Source organism: Artibeus jamaicensis, unplaced genomic scaffold, assembly GCF_021234435.1.
Source record: "Artibeus jamaicensis isolate MK-2021 breed Jamaican fruit bat unplaced genomic scaffold, CSHL_Jam_final contig_432, whole genome shotgun sequence".
Classification (NCBI taxonomy): domain Eukaryota; kingdom Metazoa; phylum Chordata; class Mammalia; order Chiroptera; family Phyllostomidae; genus Artibeus; species Artibeus jamaicensis.
Genome location: NW_026521828.1, coordinates 7,775,023 through 7,787,647, shown reverse-complemented (window position 1 = coordinate 7,787,647; position 12,625 = coordinate 7,775,023). Strand labels below are relative to the sequence as shown.

Here is a 12,625-nt window from a genome sequence, read left to right as displayed (position 1 = left end):
GGTGAGGACATCCTATAAATACATATATTTTTCTAATATTTCCTGAACACCCTGAGCTCTATACCCCATTACAAATCCCCATTTGGGCGCACCCCCCTCCCTGGCTGCACCCTGTTACGATAATGTTTTATAAGCTGTTTTTTTCCCTTTAAACCAGACATCACTAAGGATATTTCTGCAGTGTAATTTTTAGTGGCTGCCAAGTAGTCCATGGTGTGGGGACATTGTTATTTAACAAATCCCCCTCTCGCAGGGTGTCTGTCTATCAGTCTGCACTGAACTCTCTTACAGCACAGCCTTTGTGTGCACACCCTCAGCAGGTCAGACTTCCCGGGGGGGAAAACCACTGACTCGGAGGGAAGGCAAATCTGCTCTGTTTTGCCAAAATCATCACATTTGATCCATCAATTTACAAGTTTAATTTTTAAATTATCGAGTTATAATTATCATTGTAGAAAATCTGAAACAGACAGAGAAGCACACACAAAAAGTTTTAATCTCTCACAATCTTCCCATCCAGAGGAAAGTCAAATGCTTTCCTTTTAGCATTTAATGTATTTCCTTCCCATTTATTTATGTATGTTTATGTATTTTCAGCATGTGCAGGATACGTAAGTCATGTGTGTGTAAGTTTTGTGCCTTTTCATTAAATGTATTGGGATAGTGTGCAGGTGCTAAACGGCGTCACGTGGATAAGCTCTCCTTTCTCAGCCACTGTCCCGAGGTTGGCTGCTTCGCAGGTGTCTCATTTCTCTCCGACAGCTACAGCACTGAAACGAACAACCTCCCTATTCTTTTTTTTAATTGATTTTTTAGAGAGCGAAAGGAAGGCAGTGGGGGAAATACATCAGTTTTGTTGTTCCACTGATTTATGAATTCATTGGTTGATTCTCTATGCTGGGACTGGGGATCGAACCTTGCAACCTTGATGTAACTTAGCTACTGGGCCAGGGCCAACCTTCATACCCTTAATACACACAGCATAGCCCCTTTTGATTCTTTGTTCCCCAAAACCTCACCCGTCAAACTCTCCTGGTGGTTATACTTTTCTTTCTCTCCTCCATGTCACTCTTGCTATTCTAAGCATCTCAGGCCTGCTGGTGTTCCATTTCTTTACATTTCTATAGCCCCTGGATGGAGTTTGCAGGGCAGTGCAGCTTTGTGCCTCGTTCCCTGTGGCTTCCTCTGCACAGTCAGAAATCCGGGAAAGTCACGTGGCCTCTCTCAGCCCCGGTGCTGCGCCCAGACAATTACTATAGCTCTCCCCAGAATTGCTGCTTCCACAAACGAGGGTAACAATTTCCAGTCCACAAGCATGTTTAGATGCTGCCATCAAATTCTTGGGCCTTCCTTTTCCCTCACCTGTCTTTAATCTTTACCCACCACAGCTTCTTAACCTTCCCCCTTCTCAATTTCCTGCATCTGCAGCCTGGCCCCCGACACTGTTTTGCCGTTTCTAGTTTCTGCAGTTTGTCAGGGAACGCAGGTGCCATCAGGCTGCACCACTCACCCTTCACCCTTCACAGAAAAGTCTGGCACTCACCCTGCAGAACCACACAGTGTGACTACTAAGGGGGACTTGACCTTGACAGTCCCCTAGTTCACTCCCTGTGTGTCAGTTGTGACTTGCCTGTGGTCACGTAGCAACTGTGAGCCAAGGAAAGCTCCCCTGCATGTTTGACTAAAAGATCAAGCCAGCCTTCAGGAAACTATTACCTGGGCTGGAATATCAGGAATTTGTCAACCTGCTTATTAAGCATTGTCAGGCAAAAATTTTTTTCAAAATTCTTATTTTAAAAATAAAATCTCCAGTGGCTCCTCAGGAATCTTTACATTATTATTGTTTCCTGGGAAAAAGAGGTAAATAGTTTTACATCCATTCAACATTTGGCAAGTGTTTCTCATGCCTGCGATGGGCTGGGCCCCAGGGATGCAGCGGCAGCCGCCTCTCGGGAAGGACCTGGGTGCACACGCGGCGTCATCGGACAGGCCCGGGCTCGCATCCTGTCTCTGCAGCTTTCTCGCTGTGTGACCTTGGCAAGCTGTCTGACCTCTCTGTGTCTTCGAGTCTTCATCTGTGAGCAGGGTTACTGTGTGAAACCTGACTCACAAGGCTGTCGTGAGAATTGAGGACGATGCCTGTGAAAGCCCTAATCTTGGACTTGGGCCCATCGTTAGGACTCGAGCCGTAGCCACCACATTTTATACTAAGGAGTCGTCTGCATCTCTTCACAGAAATCAGATTTCGAGTCGAAATTAGACCTGCGTGTTCTTTCTTTATTTGCAGGCACGAGTGGGTTTTGTAATAGAATGTGTAGCACAGGGACTGAGTGTGTGTGTGTGTGTGTGTGTGTGTGGCGTATACAGGTGCACAGACCTACTTTTTTCAGTTTTTTGAAACTTTTCCATCTGATGTGACTGGCTTCTGTGCTCTGCCCCTTCTCGCTCAGGTAATGGGTTTTGGTCTCTACCTGATGGATGGAAATGTCAGTAACATTTACAAACTGGATGCCAAGAAGAGAATCAACCTCAGCAAAATCGATAAATTCTTTAAGGTCAGCACCTGGGGCTGGGCAGGGGCAAGGGATGGTCTCTCAGGGGAAAGAAATGGGATTAGTCAGCAAGCAGTGGGGCTCGTTGGTTGGGCTGCAGCTCTGAGGAGGAAGAGAACAGAATGGCAGGGCCTCCGGCTGCCCTTGGTAGAGGAATCTATACTAGAAGGGGCCCCCTGGATGTCAAACAGGCTCACGTCTCAAGATTTGGCTGGGGTTTGCCCGGGAGGCATTATGATCCTGTGTGCATGCTGCTTTTTCTCTTTCCTGAAATCCTCTGCCGTATAAACAAAGGTACATCCCGGAGGAGAGCACCTGCTTTCTTTTTCAGTGTAAGTCAGCTCACAGAAGCAGAAGGATTAGACTGGATTTTAAACCGATTGGTATTTGCAAAAGCACAGCCTGTCACCTGGCCCACCCACAGCACCATGGCTGGCCCCTGGCTCTGGGCAGAGGCTGCAGAGCACCCGTCCTGCACTCAGTCTGTTCCAGTGCCCCAGAGATTTCAGTTCTTGCCCCAGATCTTTGCAAACAAAACACTGCAATTAAGCTAAGCCTTTGAGATGTTCTCCAAGAGATTTCCTACTTTGGGACTGAATCCCATGTTGTCAGTTGATTCTAGCGCTGGGCACTGTAGGCATGGGGTGGGATCCCAGCGGTCAGACACGGGAAAGCCAGGCTTAACATTCAAGGCAGAACCCGCAGATGTGACGTGGTGAACACCAGGCTGGGCCTGAAAGCCATCAACGCTTCAAGGCTGAGGGAAAACAAGCCACCAATAGACATTTTGTGCCTTGACTGCTTTTTGAGGCTGGAACTTCCACTTTTCTCCGGAGCTGCCCCTAATGAAAACAGGGCTTGTCAGGAGACCCTTGCAAAGTCTTGCCCTGCCTTCCTCAGCATGATGAGGGGTGGATGGAGATGGTATCACCTCGGCCAGACCGGGCTGTAGTCCGACCCTGCCACTTACTAGCTGGATAACGTTGGGAAAGCCACAGAACCCTTCTGAGACTGAGTGCCCCAGCCTCGTGTGAATGCTAAGGGGTCCACTTCATAGGGTCCCCTCGAGGGTTCAGGGGGGCTGTTCTAGGTGAGTCAGAGCCCGGGGTCAGACCCCTGCCTCTTGACTTCTAGCTGGTCTGACTTCGGGAAAAAGTCACCTATGCCATCTGAGCTTCAGCTTCTTCATCTCTGAAATGGGAATGAAAATAGTACTGACCTCCCGGGGTTCTTGTATGGGTTGAGATACAATTTTTCATTGTTGTTTAAAAGACTTTATTTTTTTTAGGGCAATTTTAGGTTCACAGCTTAGTTGAGCAGAAAGTATAAAGATCTGCCTCACCCCTTGCTCCTTGACTCGACTCCCCATGTCAGTGTTCCCCACCGGAGTGGTGCATTTGTTGTCATTCATGGACTTACATCGACCCATCATTGTCACCCAACCCATGGTTTACATTAGGGATCGCTCATGACCTTGTCCATGCTATTTGACAGATGTAGAATGACGTGTATCCACCATTATGGTGTCCTACAGAGTCCTTTCACTGACCTAAAAATCTGATTTTGGAGTGCTTGGCCAAGTGCCTAGTGCGTCAGAAGCAGACTGTAAACGTAAATGGTGGCCCCCCCACTGTGTGTCCCGGGCTTCAGATGGGACTTGTCTGCCCTCTGGTGTCAGGTGGTGTGATTTCCACTTCTTCTCGGGACACCACACCAGCCAGCAGCACCCACTCCTAGTGCACAGTTCCAAGCAGGAGGATCGTCTAATCTGAGGGAAACGAGAACAGGAAGGACCCTGCCCTGGGAGGCAGGCCACCTGGTCCTGATCCCTCACCTGCCTGCTGCGTGACCTTGGACAAGTCCCTCTGGGCTAAGTGGCTGGAACATATGGCTGGTCAGAGGCAAGGGGACCTGTATGCTGCCTGGGGCTCCTTTTGACTCCAGGGTCCCCTGGAAGCACTATGGAAGCAAGAACTAGGGGTCAGCCCAGAGGCCCACGGAGGCCGCCTCCCCAGGGGAAGGTGGCCACCTAGTCCCCACCCAGTGTCTCACGCTCTGTGTTTGCTTCCTTTGCAGCAGCTGCAGGTGGTGCCCCTTTTCGGCGACATGCAGATAGAGCTGGCCAGATACATTAAGACCAGTGCTCACTATGAAGAGAACAAGTCCAAGTGAGTGCCTGCCATAATGTCTCTCGGCTCCTGCGAGGACGCCCAGCCTGTGCAGGGGGTCGAGGGGCCACTTCAGCCCCTCCTCCCTCCCCAGAGCCCTGGGCAGGCGGATTCCAGAGGGGAGCAGCGGAAGATGCTCTGTGCCCTTTTGTGCCCGCCCTTTGCTGCTGGGGTTCAAAAGGGCTCAGAGCACAGCCGCGCCCCTTCTCTGTCCCAGCCGCCATGGGACAGCAGGAGTCCTTCCTTGAGAAGGGGGAGGAACAGCCGGCCCTAGGTGGTCGCGCCAGCAAGATGACGCCCTTCACATCACCCCGATTCTCTCCTCAGGCTTCGTGTCTGTGCAGTAAGTATACCATGGCGTGTGCGGTGTGGACAGTTCCAGCAGTGGAAAGGTCGCTGGCCTCAGCCTAGGTCGTTTTATGAACCTCCATCCTGGGGAGTTTGGGCTGAAATCTGGGCTGCTGGTGCCTGATGGGAGTGGGGGGACGTCCAGCCACAGCCTTTATCACTGGGGTTGTTAGATTTTTTTTTTTTCCTGCTGGCATCTCATTCCCAAGCTGAGTGATCTTGACCTGTCCACAGGAAAGCAGAGAGGGGGTCAGGGGTGACCATCCTTGAGCCCCTGTGACTGAGTCTCCCCAGAGAAAGCCGGGTTAGCTTCTTTGTAACCTGCTGGCTGCCAGTGTGCGGGAAGGTTTTCCAGGAAAAGCACAGAGCTGAGAATGCTGAACCCATTTCCTCATGTTTTCTGCACGAATTCTCTACCACCTAAAGCTGGTCAGCCACAGTGACGTGGCCTGCGTTGGGTGCGTGTCTGGTCTGAATGGTCTCGTCCCCAACCCTACACTGGTGACCCAACATTAAACAAAAGCCGGAGTATAAGCATGAGGAACTGCGTCGCCATCCTGAGTATTTATGAGGGCCACTTCAGGGCTCCTTCTGAAATATTAAATTCTTGCCAAAAACGTTTATCTGCTCTCTTCGGTGGCTGTGCTTTTAATTTGTCTACCGGGCCACCCAGCACTGGACGATAGACGAGGGTAAACGGGGGCTGGCTTTTTTCTCTTGGGGGAGGAGAGTGAAGATTTTCATCCATTCATTTCCTCTCCACTGTAGGGTGGTTCTCCCAGTGATATCGTTCAAAAACAGAGTTGAGAAATAGCAGGGGAAGGAGAGGGGGGTAAGGAGACAGAGAGACAATGGCCATGGCGTTGCTCGCCATGCTGGGTTTGCTGGCATATTACCAGGTCGCTGTTGGGAAGAGGCACAGTCCCCTTTGGTTTCCTTAGTCCCTCCCCAAAGGCCCCTCCAAAGCCAGCTGCAACCATGGGCTCTCAGTGCCAGTAGACAGGTTTTGGGAGGCCACCCATCTTGCTGTTTTGCATGGACTCCAGCCCTTTGTAGCCCTAGAGAGGCTGCCAGTCCCTTCTTGCTTGTGTGATTGGTGAGTACGTGGATAGCAGGTATCTGGAAAAGCCTGTGATTGGGTCTCGGAGGAAGAGGAAAGGCTGGTGCGTTCAGCCTGTGAGCACCACAGTGTGAAATGAACGGGCTGTTTTTCTCATGTCTGGGTTACCTCTTGGTTCCCCCCAGGGGAGCCAGCCACCTTGGCTGGGTCCCAGGAGCATCATGTAAGTGGAAGGAGCCTGTTCCACCATGTGCCGACCCAAGGACCTGTCCGACCCTGTGATTTTCCGCCCAGGTGGACCTGTACCCAGAGCAGCATCAGCCCCCAGTACAACATTTGTGAGCAGATGGTTCAGATCCGAGATGACCACATCCGCTTCATCTCCGAACTCGCTCGCTACAGCAACAGTGAGGTGAGCGCGCTCTGGCCGCTGGGATGGAGGCCTGTGTGTCCCCAGGGGTAAGGGGTAAGGACCAGGCAGGAAAGGAACGGCCACAGGGATGATGGACAGCAGGAGTGAGGGAATACTCAGCAGAGGCAAGAGGAGGGCAGAATGGCCAAGAGCATGGATTTTAGAGCCACACAGGACTGGCTTTGATTTTGACTCTGCTGCTGAACACCGCAAGTTAGCCAACATCTTTGTTTCTCAGTTTCCTCCTCCGCAAAATGAGGGTAAGAGTATCCAGAACGGTTCTTTGAGAGGATTAAACTATGATGCATGGAAAATGCATGGTGCCCAGCAGAGAGCAAAAGGTAATTGTTAGTGGTTGTTAGTCTGTACATGTTCCAACCATCTGCACCCTAGATTGCAGCAGGAACCGAGTCCTGAACACTTGTGCTCATAATGCCATCTAAATATTTTAATCGGCACAATAATGGATGGTCATTAAACAAGCCAGAAAATAAAACTGGGGACAGGGTAAACACTTAACCTCAGAAAAAAACAGAAGTACGAAAAAGAAGGGAACATCTGTCACATAAAACCCTCCCAGCCAGCACCAACGATGATTAATGTCCAGGTATATATCTCCTCCTGGACCTCTTTCCCCGCAGACCCTCCTTAGAAGTGTACATGTTGGTTCAGTGGCACAGGTCTCCTGATTTGAAACCCTTTGCTACCTGGTGCACCAGGACAACCACGCGGTCTGTCCCATGCCTGCTCACTGGTTCCACCATGTGGCTGGCAGCCATGGTGCACATGCTTCTCAAACCTGGACTCGGACACGGCTTCTATCAAAGAGGCCACATGTTTGAAACGAAGACGGTCAGGCAAACGCAGAAGGTGCGGTCTTTAGGCCCGTGGATGCAGACTAAGGTCAGAGCAAACTTTTGGCTTTCTTGGCCATATGTGCCCATCCACTGAGCTAAAACTACGGGCATTATTTAGATGCAGGGCCTCCTTTATTCCTTATCAAGCTTCGGTGTGGTCTCAGAATGAGCCTGGCTCAAGGTTATTTTTTTAAATTGTATGCTTTATATGTGTACATGCAGACAGTTCTCATTATTCTCAGTAGTTAACGTTCTAGCAAGTGGTGGTGAACACTGAATGAACCAATGCTGAACCGTTGCTCCGGGGAAAACACAGGGTTAGGTTCCTGTGAGTCTCTGGTCGCAGCGTTTTTAGCTTCTGATCAACGTGTAACCCCATTTTATGTGCTTTTCTGTTTGAAGACACCTCAGGCAGTAATAGATGTTGTTGACTCATTAACATGAACTCACAGCCATCAGCACTATAATTTACGCCCGAAGGAAGCTTATGTAGAACACATTTTCTCCGAAAGGCACTTCTTTCTTAGTCTTCTAGACAGAACTTCAGAACCAGGCTTGGGGCCGTTTAAAACAGTGAAATCATCAGTAATAAAAAGGACAAAAATGTGAAATACTTGGCACTGAATAGACCTTGGAAAGGATGCCTGTTCACAGTATGGAATCTGGAACGAGAAGGCAGAGCCTCGCCTGGTCCGACCTCGGCCGAGGACAGGGCCCGCAATGTTGTGTCACTGAGCACGTGTCTGAGTGACCACAAAGGCACTGCAGATACTGGTTGTGAGTACATTCTAGTGAGTCAGCAAACTCACAAGCACGGAATCCACAAGTAACGAGAACGGTCTCTGTATGTTTATGTGTGTGTGTGCAAACACATATACACACACGTCTATGCACATGCATGCTTGCACGCTTTGTTTCATTGTGGAACACTACACGTGCAAATAGATGCTTGTCCTTGCCAGCGCTCTTCGGTCAGTCAGTCATGTCTAATTGATGAGCCGTGAAGTCAGTTTGGTGGCACATGACGGGGACTTTTGCGTGAAATAGCATGGAACGTCAGAGGAAACCCCACGTGTTAAGGGGAGAGCGGCTTTGTGACAGGGTTTCATGCGTGTGTTTAATGTCTCTAGGCAGGGCTCCCTGAGTCTGTGGTGCACGTTTCCTGTTGTCAATCGCAGTCAGAAAAGTCGGAGAGCCACTGCTCTGGGAGGTGCCAGGGCAGCTGCCATCTCTCCACCTGCGCTGGAACCCTCAGCCGTTCATTTACCAGCCACGCGGCCCTCTGCAAGGCGCTGTCCGAGCCTCAGTTTACCTGTCAAGGGGATGTAATAATCGCTCTTCCTTGTAGCATTCTCGGGGGATCAATGAAGTAGTGTGCAAATGTGCCGGGCACGTGGGCAATGAGGGTGACAGCGGGTGTTCCGCAGGTGGTGACGGGCTCCGGGCTGGACAGCCAGAAGTCAGACGAGGAGTACCGCGAGCTCTTCGACCTGGCCCTGCGGGGCCTGCAGCTGCTGTCCAAGTGGAGCGCCCACGTCATGGAGGTGGTGGGTGTCCCCCCGGCCCCTGCAGCCTGACCTCTGTTCTCTTGGCATCTCTCTGCCTTTCCCCACGCACTCTTTTTTTTAGCAGCTTTATTGAGCTATATAATTCACATACCATACCGTTCACCTGTTTTAAATGTAGATTCATTGGCTTTCAGTGTACGTACAGAGTTGTGCAATCACCTCTTTAGAACATTTTCATCACCTCAAAAATATGGTCGCTGCTGCCCCCCGCCCCCACCGCATTCCCTGTCTCCCCAGTCCTAAGCAACCTACTTTCTGTCGCTATAGATTTTCCAACTCTCCGTGTTTCCTGTAAGTAGAATAATACTATGATGTGTGCTCTTTTGTGGCTCCCCTTACTTTGCATATTTTCAAGGTCCATCCATGTTGTAGGACAAATCTGCATTTTATTCCCTCGCGTGGTACGGGCACACCTCGTTTTGTCTTTGCACTCCACCGCTGACGATGTTTGGGTCATCCCCTCCCCGCAGTACTCCTGGAAGCTGGTTCACCCCACAGACAAGTTCTGTAACAAGGACTGCCCCGGCACAGCGGAGGAGTACGAGAGAGCCACGCGCTACAACTACACCAGCGAGGAGAAGTTCGCCTTCGTGGAGGTGGGCGGTGCCCTCCCAGCATCTCTTGCAGCCCCTGAGGCTGCTTTTCAGGGTCCGTGGCAGTGGGAGGGCCTGGTTCTGAGCAGCCTTGGTCCCCTCTTGTGTGTGCTTGTCCCTGTCCCCCTTCTCTGCCTGAATTCATCTCTGTCAGGTTATTCACCAAAGATTAGACTCTCATTTTGTTCTTAAAAATCCAAATGAAAGTGTCCGCTAGAAACCTGAACAAAGGAAAACTAACAGAAGAAACAAACAAACATACAGCTGCCAGAGCAGAGAAATACCCGAACGGATGGGTGTTCAGAGAGAACTGCAGATTAAAACTGAGATGAGGCGGAGTGTTGTCGACCACTCAGGATGGGCAGGTCTTAGGAGATCGTGACCCCTGTTGAAGTGTGGGCAACAGAACCTCCTAGAGACTTGGGGCGGCTCGTGTGCATGTCTCTGTATGAGGACAGTCTGGTGGGATGTACTCAAACGTTTAATGTGCAAGCCCTTTGGGTCACAAGGTCTTTCAGGAATATATCCCTGAAAAATAAGCCAACTGGGCAAAGACATCTGCACATAGGTATTTATCACAGCGTTGTTTATAATATCAAAGTATGGGGACAGCTGAAATGCCCTTCAGCCTGGGACCAGGTAAAACTAATGTGGGTGTAGTTATATCATTGATATATCAATACTATGTGGCTACCGAAATGGATGTACAGACATGGAAAGACACGCACAGTATATGGTTAAGTCCCCCCCCAAAAAACAGGTTAAAGAACAGCATGTAAAAAATAATTTCATTTGTAGTAAAATTAATACACTTCTGCATATTTGTTCAAAACTGAAGGACATAAGTATTCATATTTTTGTACACCAAACCATTAATAGTGGTAGTTTCTGGGGGGGGGGCGATTCTTACTTCCTGGTTTATAACCCTCTAATTTGTTTTTTGTTTGTTTCATTGCAAAAAGATGTTCCTATTTTGAGGAGGACAATTCACTCGTACTAAGTTTTGAGTGACAGTTCCCTCTCTCATGACTGTCTGAAGCCGGGAAGCTGGAGACCTGGACACTAGCCCTTGGGGCCGAGGCCACTTCACCTGTGCAGGCCTCAGCTTCCTGTCTGCAAAGGGAGCTGATCATGTCTGCCCACTCCATCCCAGGGCCCTTGCTGAGGGTCAGACATCAGTTGTCAGAGGAGATGGTGGTGTGGGTGAGCTGTGGAAGCTGTAAAGGGTCGGACACATCCAAGGGGTCCAAGTTGTTCCTTAGCTCATCTCCAGGCCATGCTTTAACGGACTGAGGCTCAGGGCTGTGATTTCAGGCAGGAGACCAATTGTGATCACATGACGTGGTGAAGGACTGGACAGACAGGTGTGCCAAGGTACCGTGAGCCTGACCTCGATCTCTGCTTGGCCAGGTGATCGCCATGATAAAAGGCCTGCAGGTGCTCATGGGCAGGATGGAGAGCGTCTTCAACCAGGCCATCAGGAACACTATCTACGCGGCGCTGCAGGACTTTGCCCAGGTGACACTGCGCGAGCCCCTGAGGCAGGCGGTGCGGAAGAAGAAGAACGTTCTCATCAGGTGGGTCTCCCTGTGGCCCTTTGCAGGGGGCACATCAAAAACCAGGGCTGCGGTGCAGGCCGCAGAGGAAGCCCCCTGCTCAGTCAGCTTCCGGGGCAGCCTCTGAACACACACGGACCCTCCTGGCAAGTTTCAGGAAGCCTGGTTAGGAGACTGAACATTTGAGATGGATTGGTCCTCAGTCTCTAGGTTCGAAGCCCATATCCATCACTGCCTGGTTATGTGAACTTAGTCTAGTCACTTACCTTCTCTGAACCTCTCTGCCCCTCATTTGTGAAACATGGATGATAATGGTACCTACCTACCTTGTAGGCCAGGGGTGTCAAACTCATTCTCACTGGGGCCACATCAGCCCCACAGTTGCCTTCAAAGGGCTGAAATAATTTTAGGACTGTATAAATGTAACTACTTTTTAACTGTTAAGGAGTTGAAATTACATTCAGCCCTTCAAAGGCAACCGCGAGGCTGATGTGGCCCCCGTAAAAATGAGTTTGACACCCCTGTCGTAGGCTGTTGGGATGATAAAATGAGATAATCCGTGTGTCGACCTGAGCACACAGCAGCATGGAGCAAGTATGCAGCAAACGTAAGCTGTTATTAAAACTTTAAGTGTGCGGCAGTTTAATGAGACTCTCCTATGCCCAACGCCAGAAACAGCCATCCTGCCCACTCAAGTTCTCTGCCACTGCACAGGCTCAGAGCTGGGTTCTCAGGCAGCCAGTGGGCTTTGGAATCGCCTGGGGCACTTGTAAGATGCAGGCTTCTGGACTGCACCTCAGATCGGGTAAACCGGCGTCTCTACAGGGGATGCCCAGGGTGAGCCCCTCTTACAGGCACGACAGGAATTCTAGGGAAGCGGTCCCGGGACACCACAGACTCTAGAAGCAGGCTTGCAAGGTTTACCTCTTTCTAATGGTTAGAGCTGATCTGAGCCTCCGTCCGTCCTTCCCAGTGTCCTGCAGGCGATTCGGAAAACCATCTGTGACTGGGAGGGGGGCCGAGAGCCCCCCAATGACCCATGCTTGAGAGGCGAGAAGGATCCCAAAGGTGGATTTGACATCAAGGTGCCCCGGCGTGCCGTGGGCCCCTCCAGCACACAGGTAAGCGGCTCCGGGCACAGGCCAGCTCGGCTGACTCACAGGCCAGCCAGGCCGTGGTGGGTCATCCTGGCTGGGCCATGGAGCACAGGGGCTGGGGGTCTTCAGGCAGGGGGTGCAGGGTCAAGCAGCTGCTCTAGTCTTATTCTACCATCTTGTTTTGATGCAGGAGGGAGGACCGCTGGTTTAAGATTCAGGAGACCTGGATTCTCATCCTAGATACCTGTGTGACCTTGGGCACGTTAGATATTCTCTTTGTGCCTCAGTTGTCTAATCTGGCAAATGGGGGTAATACCAAGACTGGTTCCAAAGTGTAGGAGGAGTTTAAAATAGAATCTATATGCATCCACCCTGGCCCTCTTTAATGAACCCTGCCCCTTCCCCTGCAGTGGC

General features: G+C 50.6%; 1 protein-coding gene across 5 annotated transcripts in view; it reads left to right on the top strand.

Moving 5' to 3' along the window:
* CYFIP2 (cytoplasmic FMR1 interacting protein 2) overlaps nucleotides 1-12,625 on the top strand; it is a 104,574-nt gene that overhangs the window by 29,516 nt on the left and 62,433 nt on the right. For all 5 annotated transcript variants that reach the window (XM_037152234.2, XM_037152235.2, XM_037152236.2 and 2 more), the window contains 7 exons: nucleotides 2,451-2,555; nucleotides 4,629-4,720; nucleotides 6,423-6,540; nucleotides 8,825-8,944; nucleotides 9,436-9,561; nucleotides 10,969-11,135; nucleotides 12,088-12,235. In XM_037152234.2, coding sequence (XP_037008129.2) covers nucleotides 2,451-2,555; nucleotides 4,629-4,720; nucleotides 6,423-6,540; nucleotides 8,825-8,944; nucleotides 9,436-9,561; nucleotides 10,969-11,135; nucleotides 12,088-12,235 — 876 coding nt within the window. The remainder of the gene's footprint in view (nucleotides 1-2,450; nucleotides 2,556-4,628; nucleotides 4,721-6,422; nucleotides 6,541-8,824; nucleotides 8,945-9,435; nucleotides 9,562-10,968; nucleotides 11,136-12,087; nucleotides 12,236-12,625) is intronic.